The following is a 25,362-nucleotide window of genomic DNA, read 5'->3' as shown; positions in this document are numbered from 1 at the left end:
TTCTAATCAATGAAACTTTATTTGTCATTACATGTTATAAGAAAAGCATTTTACTACATGTCAACAAGCATTTGCATAGTGGAACTTCAGCATTTCCTAGAAACAAAAATGTTCTATTTCAAAGAATTTCAGCATGGTATCAGCCAAACTGAAACTGATGGATTTATTATTATACTATTACAATATTATAGAGATATTGATGGTACACTAAAGACAAGGTCAGATATTAAAATTTACATTATTAAACATTTTATCTAAGAAAACAATTATATAAAGTGTCAGCCTGAATCTAAAAAGTTGAATATTGAGACAACCAAACCCCCCACAGTTTAAATCAATCAAAACAGTAAATAGAATTTAAGACAAATCTAAAGTAGGTACTGCTAACTTCATCCAAGCTTTATTGCTAAGGCCTAAGCACATATATAAAAAAGTATATTAATCACATAGTAACCACTGGCAACAAACACAAACTATTTTCATTTCTGTCTTATGTGTTATATTATGAAAGGGAGCCCTCGCTAAAGGTTTTAGTGTTGGAAGAGAAGGTGTAGGTGTAAGAAGAAGAGTAATCAACACTGCCTCTACGAGAGCCACTCCTGGAACTGGCCTTAGAGCCAGCCCTGGACCCAGAGCGAGAGCCTGGGTTCGAGACATTGTAAGGGCTGCTGATGCCTTTGGAGGACATGGAGGAAGCTTGCAGCATCTTCATGCTATTACTCTCCTCCACCATGCAGCTGTCCATGGCCTCCTTGTATGAGATCTTCAGCTTGGTTTTGGGACAGGTCAGGTTCTTCTGGTGGTTGCGAGTATCCTGCAGCTTCTGGGCCCCTCGGCCGTCCAGCCAGGCCCAGCGGATGGCATCCTCGATGGTGACACGGCTACCGGTGCCTGGTTCCAGCAGGCCTCCCGTAACATACTGAAACTCCATAAATCTCTGGCCCGCCTCGTAAGGCAGCCATTTCTCCTTCACAGCCTCTGCCACTGACATCTTCCTCTTTGTCTTCACGTCCTCGTAGCCCATGTAGGCTTTCTGAGAAGCTTTCAGCTTGGCGGCCATGTCATCATCGATAATACCCTGATGGGCAGCGTCCTGCAAAGACAGCCTCTGGCCGGTAGCAGGGTTAATGATGCCCCCGGTGCAAGCCTGAGCCTCTAGCAACCTCTGCGCTGTAATAGCATCAACTATGCCTCTTCGTAGCCCCTCTAGGATCGTTATCTTCTCTATGGTCTCTGTGTCAAAGATGGCCGCCACAGCACTGTGGTCATCAAACGTGTCAGGTGGAGAGAGGGTGATGGAAATGCTGTTGAAACGTTTGCGCACGGTAGGGGAGGACGGGGCAGACAGCGTGGGGCTGCTGCAGGTGACATAGTCATCGACATTGCTGGCAGTGAGGGTCATCTCAGTGATGCTGGACTGTTTAGAAATGAAGTCGGCCAACTGGGTCAGGGTCAGTGTTCCGCTGCGGTACTCATCCACAGTTTTTTGGTCGATGATGCCCTTGTCCAGGGAGTCCTGGATATCATACTGAGTTCCAGTTTTCCGGTCTACGATTACCAGGCGCGAAGAGCCGTCTGATCCCGTAACTGTGATCTCCTCCCACTCGCACTCCTGCTCGGACAGCTCCAGGAAGGTGTCATAGTCGATCAGCTCCCGGTGGTAGGCCTCTCTCACCGACATCTCCAAGCCTGTGTCTGGGTCCACGATCACCACCCGCCTTTTGCGGAGGACGTTGGTGTGGCTCTCCTCACATTTTTTGGGCTTCTTCTTGTCTGTCAGCGGGAGCAGCACCAGGCCTGTTCGGGGGTCTTTAATGCACCTGTCCTTCAGCTGAAGATATGTCAGGTTCTCCTTGGTGTTGGGGTCAAAGAAGCCTTTAGTGTCATCCCCTTCGTAGGTTAGGATCCCATTCATCTCCTCGTCAAAATAACCTCTGCTGTAAGCCACTTCCACATCAATACGATGGCTGTGTTTGGGGTCAATTATTCCGCCACTGGCTATTTGGGCTTCCAGCAGACGGATGCCATGACCCTTCTCAATTAGATCTTTTTCAATGGCCTGGAAAAGGGAGATGGTCTTTCCGGTGGCTGGGTCTTTGTATCCAGTGACAGCCTTCTCCGCAGACGCCAGCTTGTTCTTGAACTCTTTGCCCACCAGACCTCTCTTTGCAGCCTCCTCTACAGTCAGAAAGAGGTTGTTGACTGGGTCAATTATGAAACCAGATGCAGCCTGGGCCTCCAGGAGCTCCAGCGTGGTCCCTCTCATGAGCAGGCCTTCCTTCATGGCTTGGTAGAAGGGCATGGTTCGGTCATTGGCCTCATCATAGATGCCTGCAATACAGGTAGAGCCATAGAGGTAGGATTTGAGTCTGTCCTCGATGTCTTTGCCACTGAGCTTGCCCTGCTGGACCTGTTGCAAATCATTCTCATTCAACAGCTTGGAGTTGACCAGCTCTGTAATGGAAACCTCGCCACGGAGTCCCTTTACCGTCATGGGCTTTTCTGGGCCGGGGAGGAGGAGCAGGCCAGATACAGGCTCCATTCTACATTTTGACCTCAGATCACTATAAGTAGTGTTCTCCCCTGTGACTGGATCCAGATAACAAGTAGGTTTCTTGTTCAGAGCCTGATAGAGGTCCTCATCAATAAGGTTGCGATCAAGTGCGAGGTCTTTAGGCAGGAACACACCCAGAACAGGGTCCAGGATGCCACCGACAGATTCCTGAGCCTGGAGCAAGCGGATGGCCGTCTCCTTATCTATGCGACCCTGTTTCAGGGCCTGTCCCACAGACAGCATTTTGCCAGTGTATGCATCTTTGAAGCCCGTGCTGGCTGCTTCAGCTGTTAGCAGAGCGTCTCTGTCTTCTGTGTCTACGAGCCCCCTGGAAGAGGCAGTGTCCACAGGCATCCTTTCATTGAACATGGGGTCCAAGATATAGCCGGTCGCAGCTTGGGCCTCCAGCAGCATGACGGCGCTCTGCGGGCTGATGTGGTCCTTGTTTTTGGCTTCAGTGAATGGCATTTTCCCCCGAGATCCTTGGGTCATACCGGCAATGACGCCAGTACCTTTTAAACTAAGCTGAATATCCACAGCCACCTCATCTACTGACTTCTTGCCCTTCAGGAGCAGCTCGAGGGTGGACTTGCTGATGATGCCACAGTCACACAGCTGATGGGCCGTCACCTTGCGGCGCACGGCATCAAACACCAGCTTGGAGGGATCTACTGCTTGGAACTTCTCGTCAGTCTGGGTCTGCCTGCACAGGGTGTCAGGCCTCCGCTGCAGCCTGGTTATCTCCCTCTCCAGGGCGTCTCTCTTCAGCACCAGCTCGGACGCCTCCTTCTCCGAGATCAGCAGCTTGTTCTTATACTTTTCCTCCAAACTCCTCAGCTCCCTCATGAGCCTTTCCACCTCGCTCCTCAGGGAGCTCCGCTCTCGCTCGGTCTCGCCTCTGTCCGAGTCACACTGCCTCATCTGACTCTCTTTCAGCTCGTACTGGCTCTTCAGGTGGTTCAAGTCCTTGCGGGTGGCCGTGTTCTCCTCCTGCAGACGCTGCTTGTTTCGTAGCTCAGTCTCCAGTGTGATCTTGATGCGGTTGAGCTCCTCCTCCAGGCGCTGCATGCGGGCCTTGTCCTGCTCCAACAGTTTCACTCTGGTCAGCAGGGTGTCTTTCTCCAGCACCAGCTCACTGTAGTGGCTCTGGGACTCTTGAACCATCATGGATGTCTGGGGAGACATGAGAAAACACACCGTTACAGCTACAAAGAAATGGACACATGTCCCATTGGGATAACAGCTTATTATATATCTTCACTAAGTAGTAAATCATTGCTGTCAGGCAGGAACCTTGTATCTCCACAAATATTTTTTTATGTTTTGTTGTACTCGTAAATGAATGCCCTATTTCATCATACTACAATGTCACACAAAAATATCCAATCTAAAAGCTCACAACGTGTCGCATTGCCATGTGTTGAGGTTGTAGATGTTTTTTTTCTTCTTCTTTTTCTTTTACCAAATGCAAAGTATTAACAAGAGCTTGTGACTAAGTAATAAATACATCAGATCAATTGGAACACAGGTTCTTTTTCCTCATTTCCTGAAAAGTTACCGTTTTGTACATACGAGGTTTCCACCTGCTAGAGTGACTATATGTTTTGTTTATGATAGTTATAATGAACAATAGTGGAGGAGTAGTGAAGTTAAGTCCTCCAGAAACCCTTTACGAATCCACTGACACGATACATACCATAGATATGTATTCAAATTAGTTGTTATAGAATAATCTATGAAGTAACTATGCATGCTTACTATGAGCAGCTACATTTGCGGTAACTTGTTACTTTACATGCTTATTATGAGCAGCTACATTTGCTGTAGTGAAGTGGTATAATATCTTAATGCATGCAGTATTAGCAAAAGAGCGCATGCAAATAGCAGTGCAAAGCCTGAAAATCTAATTCATTTTGAGAACACGATCATGAAAATCACAAGACATTTTCAAAGACAACTTTCACCAAAATTAGTCAGGATTATTTGGAGCTGATCCGGTTAAAGCAATCAAAAATACCTCAATGGATTGCTTTTGAGTGTTCTCTATTTCCAACTTAAGCTTTTCCCTCTCCTTTGTCAGATCTTTGATGAGAGACTGGAGATCCAGAGTTGTCCTGCTGCTGCTCTGGAGCTGGACGTGCAAGGAGGCGATCTGAGCCGAGCTCTCCCCGTCCACGCTGTCCTTGCCCAACTTCAGCTCATCTCTCTCCTGCTTCAGTGCTCTCAGCTCTTCTTCTAGCCTCAGCCTCTCCTTGGTGAGGCTCTGTGTCAGAGTCTTCAGCTTCTCGATCTCCGTGGTGTTTTCGTTCAACACGCGGCTCTTCTCCTCGATGGTCTTATACAGGGTCTCATTACGGAGGTTGACCTCGCGGACACGGGCCTGCTCCTGGACGAGCTGCTGCTTCAGCGTCTTCAACTCCACTGTCGCCTGGGTCAGGTGCTCTGCGGTGACCTTGTGGTCCCGACGGCTCTTGTCCAAGGCCTCCTGGAGGGCCCGCAGGTCCTGCTCATGTTTCCTGCCAGAGCCGGTCACCTCCTCCTGAAGGGTCTTCAGGGTGTTGATGGTGACAGTGTGCTCTCTGCAGGTCTTGGTCATGCTCTCCAGCTCGGACTCCACCCTCTTCCTGCGTGTGAACTCATCCTGGGCGGCCCTCTTCTGCTTCCCCAGCTCGGCTTCCATGGCATCCAGAGAGCTTTGCAGCTCTCGGGTGCGGCTCTGCAGCCTGGTGGAATTCTGCTCCGTCTTGGTCTTCTCTCCGGTCTGCTTCTCCAGCTCTGCCCTGATGATACGGATCTCCTGCTCTGACACTTTCAGCCTGTTGATGGTCTCCAGAGAAGACGCGTTTTTGGACTCAAGGTCTGCCTGGATCCTTTTCAGTTGGCCGAACTCCAACTCCAGTGCTCTCCTCTTCTTCGCCTCCTCCTCCAGGCTGTGTGTGAGCCGACCGATCTCCCGGGCCTTCTCCTGGCTGCTCTTGGTGGCCTCCTTGAGCTTGAGATCGTCCTCTCCTCTCTGTTTGACCGCGGCTCTCAGCTGCACCTCCAGCTCACTGCGTCTCCTGGTCTCCTCCGTCACTGCGCTCCTCTGCTGGCGGGCATCCTCCTCCGCCTTGCTCTTCTTTTGGTCTGTCTGGGAGATGGACAGCCTCACTCTCCTGAGCTCGTCCTCCAGGCCTCTCTTCTCTTCCGTGAGCCTGTCGCACTGCCGCCTGAGTTCCGCGCTGTCGTCGTCCTTCTGCTGTGCGACCTTGAGCACGGACGTCTTGGTGACGTGGATCTCGGTCTCGTACGTCTGCTTAAGCTGTTTAACCTCCTGGTTGCATTGTGCTCTTACCTTTGACGCGTCTGACTCTGCCCCTCGCCGGCGCGTAGCCTCCTCCTCCAGCAGTAGCCTCAACCTCTCCAGCTCGCGTTCCTTGTCCTTCACCGACTTCTCAAGGTCCATCTTGGCCCAGTTGAGCTCCTCGAGCTCTTTCTGCCGCCGGCGGACGGTCGCCTCGTACTCCTCCTGCTGGGTGGTGTACCGCTCCTCTGCCAGCCTCCTCTTCCTCTTCTCTTCATCCAGTTGGAACGTGATGCGGGTCAACGTGTCGTTAAGCTCCCTCAGCTGGCTGCTGGTGCTGTCCAGAGACTCCTTGGTGGAGTTAACCTGGATGGCAGTGGTTCTCTTCACTTCCTCCAGAGAGATGACCTGGTCTTTGTGCTGAGAGAGCTCCAGCTTGTAGCGGCTCAGAGCGTCTTCCAGAGACTGGTTCCTCTGGCCGTGGTCCTGGAGGTCTTCCCTCAGGCGCCTCAGCTCATCCTCCAGGAGCTCAATTTTGGTGTTCCTCATCTGAGGGCAACAATACAACGTACAGATTTAATACAGGTATTTGAGTAAAGCATACATATTATTTAATAAGGCTCTCAGGTATCTTATATAATTATTTAATAATGATTTAAACACTGAGCCACTTAACCAATTAACCACTGATTAAGTATTAACTAAATTATTTCAAAAATAGCCAATCTAGTCTACAAGTTCACAACTTATTTTCAATACATTTGCAAAAAATGTTTAAAATGTTTTTGTTTCATTTTCGCCTATAACGATATGCCCAAAATTGGAATACCAGGGTTAAAGTGGGGGAAATTGTTAATTAATATGGATGAATTTTACCTACTGACACGATTATTTTAACTGCTGAACTTAATAAAAGTCTGTATGTGACTAAAAACAACAACTCCTACCTTCATCTCTTCCAGGCTCTTTAGGATCTCCGACAGGAACTTGTGGTGATCACTGGACTGGGTCAGTAGCTCAATGTAGCGGGACTGGAGGTCAGCCGCCTAATGAGGTTTGAATTAGTCAATTAGTTGCATTAGTAAGCTCAAGTGTTAATCACACAAATCAAATGTTTAAATGATGAGCAATAACTGTATGCACCTTTCAGCTGGTGTTATTATTACATGAATATAAGCAAACAGTGAATTTACTTTGATTAACACAAAGAGGATTAACATATTACACAAATAACAAATGTACAAATTATAGTAAACTAATTAATAAATGTTTTTATTATAAATAATATTACTTCAATATTGTGCCAAACATATACCCCTTAAAACGCGACATTGCATACATTAAACATTGCATACATTAATGGCATTAATACGATGCCTACCTCATCTCTGAGTGCATTGGCAGGAGACTGCAGCATGGTTCTTTTGATGGGGACATTCAACAGAGTCTCAAGGCCTGCAGTGTAAGAGGCCAGCTGCAGCTCATAGTTCTGCAACCAGGCAATACAATATTATGGATTATTATGCATGTGTATAGAACTTGTAATGACTATACATATACATGGGGCTGTTATACATACATTTATTAAAACATTCATAATAATTGACAGGTATGACACCAACCTTAATGGAAGCAGCGCAGGTGTCTGCATCCTTGTGAACATCTTCTACGTTCTCCTTCTTTCCTTTGACTTCAGTGTGAAGAGCCTGTTCAGCAATGAGAAGTGTGAGTTATGGCCTCTCAAAGGAAATATAAGTAAGACATGTACTGTGGGTTATTTGAGGGTTCAAAACTCATTAATGTTTGGTTTGGCAAATAAAACATCTAGAAGTCTGTTTTATTTTTGCCCCATTTAGTAATTAAAGGACAACTTTAGTTTTTTACAACCAAGGTTTATATTTTAGCTTGTAATTAAAGTAAATAAAAGATGAGTGTTATTTTTTTTTCATGTACTGCTTTCTACAGTTTTATCAATTTTTGCGATATTTTTTACAGTGGGCGGGGGCATTCTGTCCGGTGGCTAAATATGCCTTTTTTACACAATAAAAAAGGTTCTGTGGTCTTTGATGGTCAGATGTGAGTTATTGGGGGTTAGAAGAGCTACTGTACATAATAATAAAGAAAACACCGGGTTATTGTGTAAAAAAAAAGACATATTTAGCCACCGGACAGAATGCCCCCGCCCACTGTAAAAAAGATCGCGGAAATTGCTAAAACTATAGAAAGCAGTACATATAAAAATGTGAACACTCATATTTTATTTACTTTAATTACAATCTAAAACATAAACCTTGGTTGTAAAAAAATAAAGTTGTCCTTTAACACATTCAAGCCAAAGCCGTAGCTGAGACCATGTCAAATTCAGTGAGATGGTGAAACATAGGCTATCAGTCTAATATCAGCCACATTTGATTCCACAGAGTTGAATGTGTAAATAAAGGGGGAAAGCATGCCTTCTGCTGGTTGAGATGCTCCTTAACAGTCTGGATGTCGGTGAGCTTGGCCGACTGCAGGACATCCTGGCGCTTCCTGGCATTGTCTATCCACTGGTCCAGGGAAGTGCTGGTCTGCTGATAATGTCTCAGCTGCTTCTCGTGCTTGTCCAGGTCCCATACTCTGGAGCAGGAAAGAGTAGGAGGAAGAGGGAAAACAGGAAATGGAGAAATCGTTCAAAGCACTATTATTGGCACTGGAGGAATACAATGGGAAGGCTTGATGACACCGTTCTATGAATGATGTGTGAGTGAGTGTGTGAGTGCGGTCTGACCTGTTATCTATCTGATTCTGGATGCGAAGCCAGCGGTCAGACATCTGACCCACCAGGTCAGAGTACTTGGACAGGTCCACGTCACACTTGTGGAAGGACTGTGAGATCTGGCCATTCCAGTGCACGGCCTTGGCCAGGTCCGACTCCATGACCGTCAGCAGGTCTCTCTTGTGGTCCAACTCTGTCTTCATTTGCTGTGAGGTAGCAGAGAAACCCAGGGAAGTCAATCACTGACAGCCACAAACACATCCAAACCATACTGTTCTAGGATATAGATCAATGGTTTGCAAAGTGTGGTCCATGGCAATGACATGAGATGAAAACCACATCGAGACGCAAAAGTTATGAAAAAGTTATCTTCACATATCAATCAAAAAAAAGGAAATGTCTTTTCATTGTGTACATTGCTCTTCATTGCAAACATGTCACGCCCTTTAAAATATGCAATTTGGGACGTTTTTACTCAGCTACTTGGTGACTTTTGTGGTTAGTTGGTGGTTTTATGGCGTTTTCACAACAGAATGGTACCAGCACAAAGTATGGTGGCTGTAATGCTGGTTCCCAGGAGCTACTGTAACTCTCTGCCTGCTTTGGAGAAGCTCACCAGACAGTTGAATGGCCATGGAAGGGCGTGAAAAGATGTACATGGAGATCTTATTGAGTAAACTGATTATGTTGTTGGGGACATGCTCGCACAACTATGTATAAATCAGGCATAACATCTAAGTGAGTATAAGGCCCGCTTAATTCAATTCACTTACAATACAAACATGTATGACTACTGAAACATCATGTTTGAGTATCACCACAATTTATCTATTTTGTATGTGCTGTACAACTGTGATATTGAAACAATTTAACTTATACCACAACATCTTCTCATATACAGTCAGGGTCCTTGGGACATTATCATTTTAAATGGGGTTCCATGCTCTAATGAAAGTAAAATTTGTGGTCCATGACAAACTGTATAGACAGCTTCAAATGACTTTCTATTATTGCTAGTAGGCATGTGAAAACCCATGTCAACATCCTGTTTTCACCACTAGCAAATTGATTAAAACATATTTGGAAAATTCTTGTCATAAACTCTAATTTACTGGCACTTTCCAGGGCAACGGTTACAAACAGGATGTTCACAAAAGAGGGGAATGTTCAGGGCAGCTGTGTTATTGTTTATTTCCTGAAACAGTCGAATATACTGTAATACTAGTACAGTTATACCTCAATTGTCTAGGCTGTGGATGGACAAACAGATTATTAGAATGCTGTGTAATCAAACCGTGGACAGTATGTCAGACCTTCAGTGTATTCCTGTAGTCCTCCACCTCATGGATGTCCAGGGAGGTGGTGTCCTTCTCTGTCAGCCGGGCTTCATTCACCTTGATGATATCCTCTGCCTGGAGGAGGCTCTGGAGCAAAGCTTTCAAAGCTGACATTCTGTTATGAAGACACAACGATAGTAATATTAAACATACCGCCACCGTATACACAACAAACACTTCTGTAATGGAAATAAGGACTCATACCATAACTGAAAACAAGTAAAACAAGATTGTTATCAATTGTGGTCACAGGGTTAAAAGTGGATGCAGTGGTGAAAAGATGATAGTAAAATCTGCAGTACCGTTGCAGATAAGCTGAGGAGAGACCCTGCAGGTCTCCTATTTTCTGGTTGATGAGATCCAGCTCAGCGCGAAGGAACCTGGCTTGCTCCGATTCTGCAGGAATCCCCTCCAGCTGTTTCAGGATCCTCTCTCTCAGACGCAGATACTCATCATAGACAGAGTCCAGATCCTGGTGCACAGTCTGGACATCAACAACAAATAAGAGTCTTTTGAGTTACATTTAGGACCATCGGCGGCAACCTATTTTCCAAGTCGTATCGCAAATTTGAAGGTGTTAACATGGACCTACGGAATGGATGTCTGTAGTTAAAATAGGGTGGTAAAAGGAAAATCAGAATCTGCTGTGAAACCTTATCCTTATCCTTAAACTGCTTTGTTTAAATCTGGGTTTTTGACAGCCTGTGCTGAATTTCACTTTAAAAAACATAGAAGCCTGCTCTTCCTTGCTGTCTGGACTGATCGGTACACTTCCATGTGAAATACTGCACAGGCTTCCAAAACCAGACATCCTTAATAGCGCCATGTCAATACCTTCTAATTTGTAATGAGACATTGTAAAATAGGTCAGAAATACAACTTTCGCCCCGTCATCCACAATCCCGGATGGCAACGCTATATGTGACCAAGTACCAGAGCTACATCGAAGGGTGAGGGCACAGATGGGGTTGGCATAAGGAGTGTTATCTTTAAGCCCTGCCAGATGACTAATGTAATACTGACACTGGCAGCAGTTACATACATGCAGCTTCTGGAGGTGCTGTGAGCATTCGTGCACGCTGTTCTCCCCCAGAGGAATGTGCAGATGATGTGTGAGCCCAGACTCTGCCAGCTCCAGCCTGCGTCTCAGCGCATGCAGGTCAGTGAGCAGGGTCATGCTGAGGGTGGAGACGGGCTTGGGCGGTTCTGGCTTGACGGGCTCCTGCTTCGGAGGTTCGTTGGCAGCAACTGAGGAAATGAGACAGGCAGAGAGTTTAGAATTTTGTAATTATCAAGTTATTCTTATATCTTCGCTGTCGGGTGGAAAGCTTGTATGTCCAAATCTGTTACTTTTCAGGAAATGGAAAAAAGAACCTGTGTTCCAATGGATGGACTTTCAAAGATTTTCAATAATAGCAAAAATAGCATATCTACAAGTTCACAACAGGTTGCACGTTGTGAGCTTATAGATCTGCTATTTTCGCTACATTTACACTCTTGTATGATGAAGTAGAATTTTCATTTTCAAAAAACGTTATAAAAGTAGAAATATGGAGATACAAGGTTTCGATATGTGAAAGAATCTGCCTAAAGAACAATTCCGCAGCATGAGGCACAGACAATGGAGGGATGATGTGGAGTAGTGAGTCACTCACTGTAGGTGGGCAGCTCGATGACCAGCGTATCATAGTGGGTCTGAGCTCCAGCATACTGGCCCTGGAAGTTCTTCTTCTCTTCTTCTCCAAACATTTCAGAGCCTTGGCTGTTGCGCAGGAACTCCTGGTAGTGAGTCTCCAGTCTCTTGATGACACTGCGGTACTCCTCAGGACGCATCTTGGACAGCTGAGGGACACAGAGAACAGACAATAGGAGTCAGTCAATGATGCAGCAACACAACGGAAATGGAGGAAGTTAACAAACAGTTATGATACTATGACAAAGGGTCTTCAATGTTTTTCGGACTAATGAGCCGTTAGCTGGGAGAGAGACAATTTATTTGTTATGAAAGGCTTGAGGCTTGAGAAGAAGCTATCTCATAATATTTAGCAGATTTTCTCACCAATGTCTGTCTGAGAGATTTATGACTACCTTGGACGTTTTTCACAGATTTTTCTTTTAAGTGCCAATGAGTTGTCTCCAAGTAGGGCTCACAGATTCATTTGACAACACTATCATCAGTGTTGTATAAATTAAATGTTTTTAGTTTGTCAGACATTAAAAATGTTGGAGGGAAAACAACAAGCAAAAACATGTCCTGTCACACAAAACTTTGGTGGCCCCCCTGTAGTAACTCTGAAGACCCCCTAGGGGTCGCAGACCACCTGTTGAAGACCCATGTTATTTAATATGTTTGACAGTCTACTGATTCATATATCTTACCATGGTAACAGTGAGAGAGTTGATGTAATTGATGTCTTTGACACAGTACTGCCAGGAGATCAGACTCTTGATGTTGATGAAGAGCTGGTTCCAGATGTTCATAATGGCTTCATAATACTGGTCATTCCTGGGAAATAGCACATATCATCAGTCACAGACAAGATAATACTAATAATATATTATTAAGATATATGACTCAGTCATATACTCAGTGGTGGTGAATATAATCCTAAAAGACACAGTATAAGTGCAGGTTTCTAAAGAGTATCAATGTATTTAAACAATCACCAAACGTGGAGCAATACTGAGCAATATCAACATGTTAGGGGCATGTAAGGGGAACAAGAAATAAACAAAGAAACTAGAACATATAATACAAAGTTGTTAACAATACCTGGCCATATATGTAGGCTATACAAATATATGCATACATACGCAAACAGCTGATAAGACAAATGCAAATTCTGTGTCTGTTGAACAAATCATTCCTTTGACCTGATCATACTTGATAGACTTTTATTGATCCCGCGGGGGGAAATCAGTCGCCAAGACGAGAAGTATTTTCTAAGCAATTCCCAGTACGAACTCGATTTTGCTTCTCGATTTCTCCTAAATGAGACATTTAGTCGTTTCCACCTTTTTGCCAGAGGCAACTTACATGTTGGCGAGGCCAATGCTGAGCGGGTTGGGAGGAGGGATGAGCAAACACACAGAGGGAATCAGCATGTCCAGACCTCCGGGTCCCGTTACCAGCCACTTGCTGCGCTGGGAGTTGTCCTTCAGGATGCCCTCGTTCCCTTTTAAGATTCCCCTCTGAAAACGCACACACACACGCGCGCACACACACACACACACACACACACACACACACACACACACACACACACACACACACACACACACACACACACACACACACACACACACACACACACACACACACACACACACACACACACACACACACACACACACACACACACAATGGAAGCATTGAAACACATTCCTGATCTTCCACTTGAAACAATAAGCATGAAGGTGTGCCTGAGTCTACATTGGGGCATGGAACACAACCTGTGTTAATCACACAACCTGGCTTGAACTCTCTATAGTGAAAATTGAGGTAGAAAAACATATTTTCTCTCATAGTGTTTGGTAATTAGGAGAGAGAAATAAGAGAGAGAGAGAGAGAGAGAGAGAGAAATGTGTGTGTGTGTGTGTGTGTGTGTGTGTGTGTGTGTGTGTGTGTGTGTGTGTGTGTGTGTATTAGGGCATTAACAGAATAATCGAATATTCGAATATTCGACTATCAAACCACTATTCGACCACTACATCAAAGTCGATTATTCGGATAAAAAAAAGGGGGGGAAATCAAGAGCTCTGGTGTTGGTAGTTTTCATAATCCATTCATGGTTGATTGTTGTCAAATCATTTCATACTGTATGTGAAGTTGTGCCTAGGGCTGTCCCCTAAAAGTTGACGCGTCGGGCGAGGAGCCTGACGTCGTCTTGCGAGTCGTCAATGCCATTGGCAAAATATATATATATGTGTGGGTAATATGTCCTCTCTAACTCTCACAGGTTTACGGTATCTAACCTGGTCTTGTTTGAAGTCACACAGAGCCTGGACCATGACAGGGCTGGTGCTCTTCTCCTCTGGGTTGCGAGGTTTCAGCCTGACGATGGCCTTGGACTTGGTGACCAGACTCTGGACCTGCCGCTTGTTCTCCATGATTCTCTCCTTCTCTCTCTGAAAACAAAAGATCCACGTACAGGGTTCTAAAACATGTCCATTAAATCACGTCCCACTTGAAGCCCTAGCATCCCTATTCTGGGGGGGGGCATTCTACGAAAATAGCAGCTCTTTTCAGCATAGACATTTGGTGTAGAGGGGGGGAAAAGAGCGGACCAAGTACAGAGTCAACTCAGGTCAAGTTTACTAAGTATAGAGGGTTTAAGTGGTTAAATCACATCGTTCAGCAGTCACAGGATTTTTTTTTTACGCATGACATGCTGAGTCTGTGAATAAAACCAGTCTGACCACTTTATCATCAAACCATTTGGAGGAAAAGTCACATTCAACTGCACACAAACATGACCTTTTCATCTTCTGCTACAATTAGGGCTGCAACAATCCATTATATTCTTAGCAATTATTCTATTGATTACTTTTTCGATTAATCGAATAATGAAGAAGCCTGTTTTTTGGGGGGTATATGAATACGAATTGACATGACCAAATTCTAATAGATGTTTTAGCACAATAGACACTTTGGTAGAGGTTTAGGCTGTGTAACTGCCGTATCATGATGTAACTAGCCCAATTGGCAAGATATCTTGCTCAGTTGCTCAATTGATTAAATATTGATATTCCAAAAGTAGACTCCTCATTGATTTACACTGCAAGTCAATGAGGAGGAGTGTGTGCGCTCTGACATGCTTGGTGCCACCGTTTACAGAACTAATCATTAGTTCTAGTTGTCGTGCTTGGTGAGAACAGCCCGTTAATTTCTAATCAATGGAGCAACAGAGCAAGATATCCCGCCAATTGGACTAGTTACTGTGCATTGTGACAAGGGAACTACACAACCAAAACCAAAGTGTCATTGCACTTTAAGCCCTATTTTATACTTTGCCATACAATAGTGTCGCATGAGAATAGCATAATATTTCAACTTTGCAACTGTTATTTTGAAATAATCGATGAAATCAATTAGTTCGATTAACTGCCGCAGCTGGATCATGTTCTGCTAAAATGCAATAGAATGTTTGCGATCATTCAGTAACTCCAGGAACACATGACGTGTTGGACTGAGTGCAGTGGAACGGTACCTCCAGGTTCTTGAGGAGCTCGACCAGGTTCTCCAGTGGGGTGTTCTTGTCACACTTGAAGTTGCTACGGACATTCTCAAGTTCCCTCTTTAGTTTACCATTGGTCTCATTGGCCTCCTTGAAGAACTGGAGATGGAAGGTAAAGGTTAGTGCTGAAATGTCTTGGCATTACGGTGTAAATAAGAAGCTGTGTGCGCACGCTCACGCGTGTGTGTGTGTTTATACAATACATAATGTGTGATTACCTGACTATAGGCAGCATTCTCCTTCAGATGAACATGGATGCACTTGGTTATCTGCAGCAGCCAGCTCCACTGAGTCTGCAGGGTATCCATGTAGGCCTATAAAGCAGCAAACACCGCCGTCACAGGACAAGTTAACAGATCACTTTACAAGACAAACATTCTGGCTCAGCCATCATCGGCACACCATCACCACCATCTGCTCTCAGCAGGCTGGAAGCCTCACCTCAATCTTGTCCGCGGCGGGATGGTTGTTGTTCAGGAGGCCGCCCACTTTGACCTTCAGCTTGTTCAACTCCTTTTCCTTCTCCTCCAGTTCACTCATCATTTTCTGCAAAGAACAGTAAGAGGCATTCTCTTCTATAACTATTTTCATTTTAGTTACAGTCCACTACGCTACAGACAGACTTCTCTGTCTCCCACAGTCACACAGACACCAGTGTGCACAACATGTAATTCATTTATGCTCGTCTACCCAGTCGAGCCATCTCGGCAGCATCGCACAGAAAGAGCTGCAACCTGCAAAGGGTCACAGACACTTTCACGCGAGAGAGCGATACAGTAACGAAAACCAGGTCAAATGCAAGCCGTGCAATGCGAAACATCCGGCAGTTCACTGTGAGGTCGCGTCCTTGTGTTGAAACGTGCATGTGAAACCACGGTTCTACCGCTAATCACAAAGATGGATACATGGAATACACGGCCTGGTCCCATTAAATATTACCACTCGAACTGAAAAGATCTCCACCCAAGCTTAACTCTTTACCTGCCATTGACGAGATTTCTCGTTTTTCTCCGCATGGCTCAGCCAGCCGTCGACGAGATTGACGAGATTTTTGAAAAAAAAAAAAATATATATATATATATTTTTTATTTTTTTTTCAAAATTTTCTTTTTTTTTATCTCAAAGGAAGCAGGAGATAACGCGATGCGAAGATTTTCTGCTCCATTCACTTCAATGTTAAAAAATAAACGGAGACAAAATTCACAGTTTACCTTTTGCAATGTTATTCTCTGGCAGGGAAGGGGGGTAGATGTGTAAATACTCTGGCAGTTAAAGAGTTAATCAACTATCCCAAACCTCTAACCACAGACGCACAGACAGCACTCAACACTTAATATTATGTAACCACGACTTGTGATTATTTTTGATTCATTGCCGGCCAACTGAGCCACTCAACGTCATGAAGGATTACTCTGAAGTGCCTAATTTTGAGCAGTAGGCTACCCTTTCATTTTTATCAACCTATTCCAGTAAACAATATTATTTTTACTGGAGTAAAAAGTATTCTGTTTACTGGAACGGAGAAATAAATGATAATAAATACATGCAAACCTTTTATTGAATAGTAGAATAGTCAAAGAATATTTGCCAGAGCAGTAAATATTCAAATTGGATTTTGATCTGTTTTTGGCGTCCCCACCTCTTAAAGAGCCATGCCATAAAATATTTAAGATGTCAGTTTGACATTGAGCTGCTTACCGAGTAGCTCTCCTGCTTCCTGGGGATGTACTGCTCGATGTTCTTGTCTCCCCAGTCATACACCAGCTCCTCCTCCTCCTTTTCATTGACCCACATGATGGCCAGGGAGATCTCCTCAATGATACCCTGGAGGTCACGCAACTGACCCAAACGGCTGTGGGACATTTTCTGAAGGAGACATAACAAACGGGGTCCATGTGGTTAATGAAGAACCAACTAGGAGAAAAGATATACATGAGGACATCGTGGTTGTCGGTTTTAGTCCTACCTGCAGACTGTCCCATTCTTGCTCCAGAGCGTGTAGGTTGGACTTATCACCCCTCATGTTCTAAGACAAAAATAAACAGGTTTGTAAAGGTTTAAGAGGATTGATGCAATCCAAGCAATCTTAAGCATAATGGCGATATTAAATGAACTCTAAAGCGTGCAAAGAGATGCAGGGCGGCCCCTCACCACTTCATCCCTGGCACGGTCCACCTCTGGACTCCTCTGCAGGGTACTGTGGTACTTGCTGTGGCTCAGAATCTGCTGCTCAATGGTGGCTGCGTCTTCACCCCATGGTGATGTCTCAATCAGGCGCTATATGGGACACAGCTTATTAGGTTATTATAAGAAAACATATACACACACACACACACAGTAAGTATACTGTATGCACTGTAGTATATACAGTATAGTAACACATACATATACATAATATATATATTGTGTCACTGTGCTATGGGTGGAAGCAAAGATCATTATTTTGACTCATTTAGAAAGCACAGTGAGGGGAAGGAAAAGTAGGCCATGCAACACAACCACTCGACACACTAACCGGTCAGCTACAGGTGTGTCTCAGCCAGGTAACACACATATATATCTTGTTGTTATATATATATATTTTTGCTAATAAGAAAAATAAGGAGAGAGTTTAGGAAACATTTACAATATTTATTACAATATTTTTCCAATCTGTACTGAAACCAAACGGAAACCGTGGGCTAACATCCCTAATACATAGCAAAAGTAATTGTTTCGAAGTAGTACAGCAGGGGGAGGAAAATATATATATTTTTTTTTGATTCATTGAATACTTTATTAGAAGTTTGCAGACAAAAGCACATGAAAGTACAGTTCAATACAAGGTCAGCCAATAGGATTTAAAACCCAAGAAAGCCAATGGCTTGTTTCCATTGGGGTCAGAGAGAAAGCAGGCACAACCACTCGACACACTAACCCGTCAGCTACCGGTGCGTCCCTGCCAGGTAACACAACATACTTATGTTACACGCGATTAAGATCTTAAAAACCTGAGAGCGGTCGGTCCACATTTCTCTGAAACATTTTTCCCTTTTGTCCTCTAGGTGTCAGCATATAATCATTAAGCGAATCCTGTCTGCCTGTGTCTGTTTAGCAGAAAACTATTCCAACTATTCTCCACTCACCAGAGTTCACAGCCCTCCACTTTGATAAGAGTCGAGCCTGCAAACCGCTCCTTACAGTCAGTCAGTCCACTGATTATTCCCTCAATCCCTGCTCTCCAGCCTTTCTGTTTATCTCACCACTCCCTTCCTTTACAGATTTAAAGATATACACACAATAGCCAGTGTCTGTTTCAAGTACTAAGACAGTCAGTTGTGGGGCAGATGTCTAATGAAGGAAGCTTAAGTTTCAAGGCTTTTGTTTTCTTTTTTTTGGAGACTTTATCTATGCGTACAATGTCAGTAAAAACTGGACCAAAAGACACAATAAACCCCTGGGCACTGTGGGCAGGAATGAGGACAAAAGTAGGTCACCAGGTGTTACATTTCCAGTTTTGGGCAGAGGACTTTTAGAAAGCAGGAACACATTGAGTGAAAGAGTGAGGTAGAAGGAAAGCAGGAACGCATTTAGAGTGAAATAGTGAGACAGAAGGAAAACAGGAACACGTGGAGTGAAAGCGTGAGAGAGAAGGAAAACAGGAACACATGGGAGTGAAAGAGTGAAACAGAAGGAAAACAGGAACACGTCTGGATATGATAATACGGGGAGAAAGCAGCAGTGAAGATGAAGCAATGCAAAATGGGTGAGGTTTGAATTCAGAGAGTTCAAGGGTGTGTCTGTGTGTGTGTGTGTGTGGGGGGTGAAAGGGCGTTTTCCCACAAGCATGTCAACGAACAACCCAGACCGCCGTGTCCCATGACGACGAGTCAGCGGAGAGTGTCAGATTTCACACCACTTTACCTCATTTCTCATTTTCTCCTCCTCGCCAAGCCTTTTGTTTGTCCTCATTGCCCCCCCCCCCCCCCCCCCACCACCGCGCATTCTCTCTCTTGTACTCTCTCAAATTGCAAATGACTGCGCTTCCCTTCGCCTCTATGTCACTCACTGTCGTTCTCTGCCTCCTTCAACCAGCGGCTCATGTTTTGGCAACATGTCCGTCCGGAGAGGCCGGGTTTGTGTTACGGCAGTTCAGAATATTTGATAAGACACGTCATGCATCACTTCTCTCTCTGCACACACGCTGACACAGAATTGCACACCTACTCGCGAACAAAAAAGCAGGCACACGTGCAGTCGCGCGCACACACACACACACACACACACACACACACACACACACACACACTCACACGCACACACACACACACACACACACACACACACACACACACACACACACACACACACACACACACACACACACACACACACACACACACACACACACACACACACACACACACACACAAACCACTTAGAGCTGTCAAACAGGGGAGAGCTGCAGGGAATGGAATCACGGTTTTATGGGGGAGTTCCTGGGCAGTGTCGTCATTACTTGCATTCTCTCTAATAACCTTGACGGGTGATGCTGTCGTGTCGTAGCATGGTGCCAAATGCAAAGGCCTCACCTTCTGTTGAGTAATCCATGCCATGGCGTCAGTGAAGCTTCTTCCGCCATCTACGGAGCCCCCACTTCCTTTGCCCCAGCCGCCCCTCTGCATGCCACCACCGAGGGTGCCACGTGATGACTGGCCCGACACATGAGCCAGTTGCTGATGGAACTGGTCAATGCTGAGGTGTTGAATGGGAATAAAAACAAATTGAAACTAAATTAAAGTAGTGAATAGGGCTGAAATTATCAATCATTTTCTTAACGATTATTCTATCGATTACTTTTACGATTAATCGAATACTGGAGAAACACGTTGTTTAGATCATTTAAAAAATGTATATCAACTAATCGATATTTTTTTATAATCAACGTTTTTTTATTAGATTCCCCCCGTCAGTTGTTTTATTATTTGATTAAAATCGATTATTTCTTATAATCGATTAAATTGATTAGTTAGATTAACTGTTGCACCCCTCTTACAGTCATAGATAAAAGTATATTGTTATCATTATTAAAGTATATTATTATTATTATTGGGTTATAACTGCCCTCCTTCCGAGTTCACAGTCCCCTACTTTTCTGGAGGGCCTGATGATGCTTGGATACCATAACATATCTTCATATTGAACAAGTCATGGAGGTCTCCATAGATTGATTACAGTACTTCCTCTTCCGTGTTTGACACAAAACATCTATTCTATACATTTATTTCTACTGTTGCAGATTTACCATGTTACAGTCTGCTGACAGGCGCACATGTTCATGTTGACAAATAGATATTACTTCATAGATATTATTGGTTCGTGGGAAATCTAAAAATAACATTTGGGATGATAATCTATGAGTAGGGGACAAGTGTGCACCCACACTATTCAACAGTCCAAACATCTAGAACACCGGTTCTCAACATGAGGTCTGGGGACAACCAGGGGTCCTTGAGGGGGATCCAGGCAGGGGCCCGCGGCTAAATAATTGATAGTAGAAACTAGATAGGTAGGAACCAGTAAGGGTCTGTAACACTGAGAGTGTACAAATGGAACATATGGAACCAAGTGGACTTTATGGGTCCATTTTGTTCCATTTGTACATTCTCAAAAAATAAAAACTCAATCAAAGGATAAAAACACAGTCATCACTTTCTCATTTGCTCAATCGTTTTATTGACTCAATAAAACGATTGAGCAATAATTGAGCAAGTTAAGACAGTGTTCAGGTGGGGGCTTTGTGTCTTTGATCTGTGCACACTCCCAGAGATAAAGGGTTATCAGATGGGCATCTGTAGACTAATGCAAATCAAACTTTGGGTTCTTGAAATTAAAAAGGTAGAGAATCACTCATCTAAATAACCCTAACCCAGGGGTTCCAAACCTTTTCTGGAGTTTGCGGCCCACCCATCTCACCACAGGTGGGTGGGACGTGTGCATTTTCAGAGCATGTTTATTTTCAATGATCAATCAATCGATTGTGTTTTGGATGAAGTTCCTAAGTATCCAATTTTGTATATATATATTTTTTTATATATACATTTCATATCATCATTAAAATCGTAGTGTTTTGCCAATTATTTGGGGGCCCACTTGCATTATCCTCTCAGCCCACCAGTGGGCCCACGGGTTGGGAATCGCTGTCCTATAACCCAATAATTATCCCGTTAAAACCTGGAAAGCATCCGTGTCGTTTTAGATTTTTGCGTTGGCTATTCAAAAATAGCAGATATACAAGCTCACAGCGCGTCACTTCGTGCCGCGCTGCGAGCTTATACATCTGCTATTTTTGAAAAATCTTGAACGTTTGAGAACTACTGGTTTAGAAGGCATTTGTTGGATCGGCCTCAGATCTTAATGGGTTAAAATGCATACATTTCTGCACAACCACCTGCACAGACACGCACACACACACACACACACACACACACACACACACACACACACACATAAAACACTCTCTATTATTTACCTTCTACTGAGGTCATGGGGTACACGCATACTGTCCAGCTCAATGGCACATCTCTTCAGCTGCTCCAGGCTCTCTGTAGCTATGCTCATGAACTTGTCCACCTCCATATATGGACCCCCCTGGAATGGCAAAAAAATATCAGAACTTACTCAAATTTTCATTTTTGTATTGACAATAAACAATATTTGTTGTTGGGTTGCAAGTCATCATCAGTAGTATTGGCATTTAAATAGACAACTACTACATCAAAGCTCAATGTGTTATTTAGCCGAAGGATCGATGATGTTGCATTTGTGGTAATAATGCAGTAATTAGCCCGTTATTATTGTTATTGTCAGTATTCCTTTCAACAATTAGAAGACAGTGTACATCACTGAAATTATACTCAGGTGGACTTTAGCTACATCATTCTGTATGTGACTGCATATGTGTGTGTGTGTGTGTGTGTGTGTGTGTGTGTGTGTGTGTGTGTGTGTGTGTGTGTGTGTGTGTGTGTGTGTGTGTGTGTGTGTGTGTGTGTGTGTGTGTGTGACATGCTTACATTCAGCAGAAGGAGTTGCACTCTCTGCATGTACTCATTGCATCTGGACTGCAGGACCGCAGCTTTGTTCTGGATATTGTACACACTGCACATAACAGATGAAAACAAATGAGCACAGTCTAATAACATTAAAGAAACTGGTTCTTAATTGAAAAAATAAAAACTTTACCCAACATTATTAAGTGAAGGACATTATATAGGCCTAGACTTGGATCAAGACTATCATAGGTGTATTTTATCGAGTCTGACTTTTACTTTCGTATCTACGTATATACAATATAAGTCGAAATAGATCAAATACATCTATTATAGTCTTGATCCAAGGCTAATATAGGTCAGTGGTTCTCAAAGTGCAGGTCCAAGGACTCTCAGGTTTCCTTGAAGGGGGGGGGGGGGTTCGAATTGACCCTTTAGGTCTGTAAACAGGTCTTCCAAGAACTTCAATGACTCTTTTCCTTGAAATTAAAAGGTTTGAGAGCCACTGCATGACTATTCATAAAGCCTAAAGTTTGTAAAGTCTGTTTGTTTGTTTGTTTGAACAAACAACAATATTGTCAGACAAATATCCACTGGGAGTGGGAGAAAATAAAGGATAAATTAGCAGTTGATATGAATGATGGGTCATTTGCCCCCATTGACCTGACCGTGTAGGAGTAGCCAACGTCAGTTAATATGAATGACTGACGTCATTATTATGAGTGATGGGTGAATGATAAATAGGGTGTGAGCACAGTATCTACATGAGAGTTTATTACCACTGTTGTGATGATCCAAATTATTGAGAAAGACTTAAGAGTGTGGGATGGGATGACGAGAAATACAACCAGAGCATTATGAGTCACAAACCGAACCTGGGCATGAACAAATAACGACATTCCAAATTGAAAGCAAAACATCCACAATGTCAACACTCATTAGATGTGTTTTCTCCTTTTAACACATATTTTAATGATCGTCCAAAGGCTAAACATTATTTCAAGAAGATGCATTAATAGGCCAATAGGCTATTTTTCTTTTGAAAACAGCAGATCTACAAGCTCACAACGAGTTGCATCGCAAAATAGCAGATCTACAAGCTCACAACAGTGGCATCGGGACATGTTGTGAGCTTGTAGATCTGCTATTTTCAAAATATCAAATATATGTGTATATATCAAAATATGTTTTTTATCCTGAAACCTATTAAATGGGACTTTTTATATTATAATGGATACTTTTACTTTTGGTACTTTAAGTAGCCTACATTTTGATGGCAATACTTTTGTACTTTTACTCAAGTACAATTTGAATTCTGGACTTTTACTTGTAACAGAGTATGTCATGATACTTTTACTTAAGTAAAAGAATGCGAGTACTTTTACCACCACTGATATTTACAGGCATATAGGCTATACGAATACGATCCACCTGCCTCTATGGCTCCTCAGGTGCACACAGTCTCTCTCTTACCTTGCACCTCCATCTCCTCCAGCCATGCTGACGGAGGTCTTCGGCCTCCCCCCCGTCATGGAGGTCTTGGAGTAACTGTAAGTGGTGTATCCTCCCTCTCCTCCTCCGTACTCGTTGAATCCGTTCCCACTGGTGACGAACACAGGAGGACCGTCGTTCGTCCTGAAGCTGGCGCTGGCCAGGTCCGGCCGCGAGTTACTCCTCTGGCCCATGGTGGGCAGCCTCGAGTTAGAGCCGTACATACTCATTGTTTTCCGCGTTGAAAAGTGTTCAAAAGTGACCGAAAAGTTGTGATAGAGTGTTGTTGTGGTGTTCTTCTGTCCCAAAGAGGACAGATCCTGCGCTCTTTGTCCTGCCCTGCCCGTCGCCTGCCTGTTGCGCAGATAATGCACTGTACTGTGAAAGTCACAGGACGGAAGGGGCCGGTTTTTGGACGAAGACGAAACCACACCTTTGCTCTCTCTGTTCGTTGGAACTGGAACGCCTCCTCCTCCTTCTCCTCTGCACCTTGTTGTCAAATGGTACAAACACTAAAGCTATTGTATGAAACCCAGAAGAATCTATGATCAATATATATTGCCTAAAGTCTATAACCTCGAGCTTATTTCTTTTATTTTTTATTTCTTAATTTTCCAGTATTGAAACTGCATTTTGTCATTTGTTATTTGTAATTGTAATGTTGATATTTTGTCAATAACAAAAAAAGAACTAGATTTACTAGTAGTGTACTTAAGTACAATTTGGAGGTACTTTTACTCTACTGGAGTATTTCCAATTCTTTATGCTTTTACTCCACTATACATCTCAGTCAAATATCATACTTTTTACTCCACTATAATTATTAGAAAACTTACTGGTTACTGTGCAGATTTAGAGTATTATTACAAAACATATATTAACCACAATTCAGTCCTATTTCAATTTTAGCCATTTGAAAATAGCAGATCTACAAGCTCACAACGTTGTGATCTTGTAGATCTGCTACTTCCATGGTTTATCCTGAAACCTGTTAAATGGGACATTCTGCATAATGGGTACTTTTACTTTTGGTACTTTAAAGTGTATTTTGATGCCAATACCTTTGTACTTTTACTCAAATCAATTTTGAATTCTGGACTTTTACTTGTAACAGAGTATTTCTACATGGCAGTACTTTTACTCAAGTAAAAATGTGAGTACTTTGTCTTTTACCACCACTGGAGAATGAGCTCTAACTCATTCTCTGGAAGACAGCAGCCTACGTGTCTGGAATTCCTCTGAACCTCAAACAGTGGTGGTGCAAAGTATTTGTCACGCTTTAGTTCAAATCTTCTGGGTCGTAAATAAACACCAAGAATTCAGTGTGGCATACTCAGTATGCCATACTGGATTCTTGGTGTTTCTTAATTTGTTTGTTTTTGTTGTGTTTTTTCGTTTATTCTTTTCCATATGTTGGTTCAAACTAGCCCTGGTCCAGAGCGTTTATCGAGTTAGAACTTGCTAACGCTCTCTGGACCTCTTTTTTCCCCCTTATTATTATTATTTGTTTCTTACTTGTAGGCTATACACACACACACACACACACACACACACACACACACACACACACACACACACACACACACACACACACACACACACACACACACACACACACACACACACACACACACACACACACACACACATAATTATGACATGACTCTCTATCTCTCT

At 43.6% G+C, this 25,362-nt stretch overlaps 1 protein-coding gene across 4 annotated transcripts; it reads right to left on the bottom strand.

Annotated features, from left to right (window-relative positions):
• Positions 1-24,087, bottom strand: dspa (desmoplakin a). 4 transcript variants are annotated; one of them, XM_084058564.1, is made up of 25 exons: positions 23,668-24,087; positions 22,219-22,303; positions 21,678-21,796; positions 19,738-19,900; positions 17,318-17,443; positions 17,133-17,192; positions 16,865-17,032; positions 15,608-15,712; positions 15,385-15,480; positions 15,140-15,265; positions 13,905-14,057; positions 12,967-13,121; positions 12,309-12,435; positions 11,585-11,771; positions 10,972-11,177; positions 10,232-10,413; positions 9,906-10,044; positions 8,605-8,798; positions 8,291-8,453; positions 7,460-7,543; positions 7,219-7,326; positions 6,785-6,883; positions 5,826-6,386; positions 4,572-5,270; positions 1-3,727 (listed from the first exon to the last, which is right to left on the bottom strand). In XM_084058564.1, the coding sequence occupies exons 1-25, from the start codon at positions 23,913-23,915 to the stop codon at positions 503-505; spliced, it is 7,578 nt and encodes a 2,525-aa protein (XP_083914690.1). In that variant the 5' UTR covers positions 23,916-24,087; the 3' UTR covers positions 1-502. The 4 variants fall into 4 exon arrangements, with proteins under 4 accessions (XP_083914690.1, XP_083914689.1, XP_083914688.1 ...); XM_084058563.1 differs by having other exon boundaries at positions 4,572-6,161; positions 6,204-6,386; XM_084058562.1 differs by having other exon boundaries at positions 4,572-6,386.
• Between the last annotated feature and the right edge of the window lie 1,275 nt (positions 24,088-25,362).

The sequence above is a fragment of the Gymnoscopelus microlampas genome (assembly GCF_963454915.1).
Source record: "Gymnoscopelus microlampas genome assembly, chromosome: 5".
Classification (NCBI taxonomy): domain Eukaryota; kingdom Metazoa; phylum Chordata; class Actinopteri; order Myctophiformes; family Myctophidae; genus Gymnoscopelus; species Gymnoscopelus microlampas.
This window is presented reverse-complemented; position numbering and strand designations above follow the sequence as displayed.

What these genes read in the sequence shown, in the direction of transcription:
- dspa (XM_084058562.1), bottom strand. Translation starts at nt 23,915, where the DNA reads ATGAGTATGTACGGCTCTAACTCGAGGCTGCCCACCATGGGCCAGAGG. An exon ending in CCCCATGACCTCAGTAGAAG is followed by an intron (nt 19,901 to 21,677) that starts GTAAATAATAGA and finishes TCAACACCTCAG; the next exon opens with CATTGACCAGTTCCATCAGC. An exon ending in CTCAAAAGCAATCCATTGAG is followed by an intron (nt 3,728 to 4,571) that starts GTATTTTTGATT and finishes ATGTCTCCCCAG; the next exon opens with ACATCCATGATGGTTCAAGA.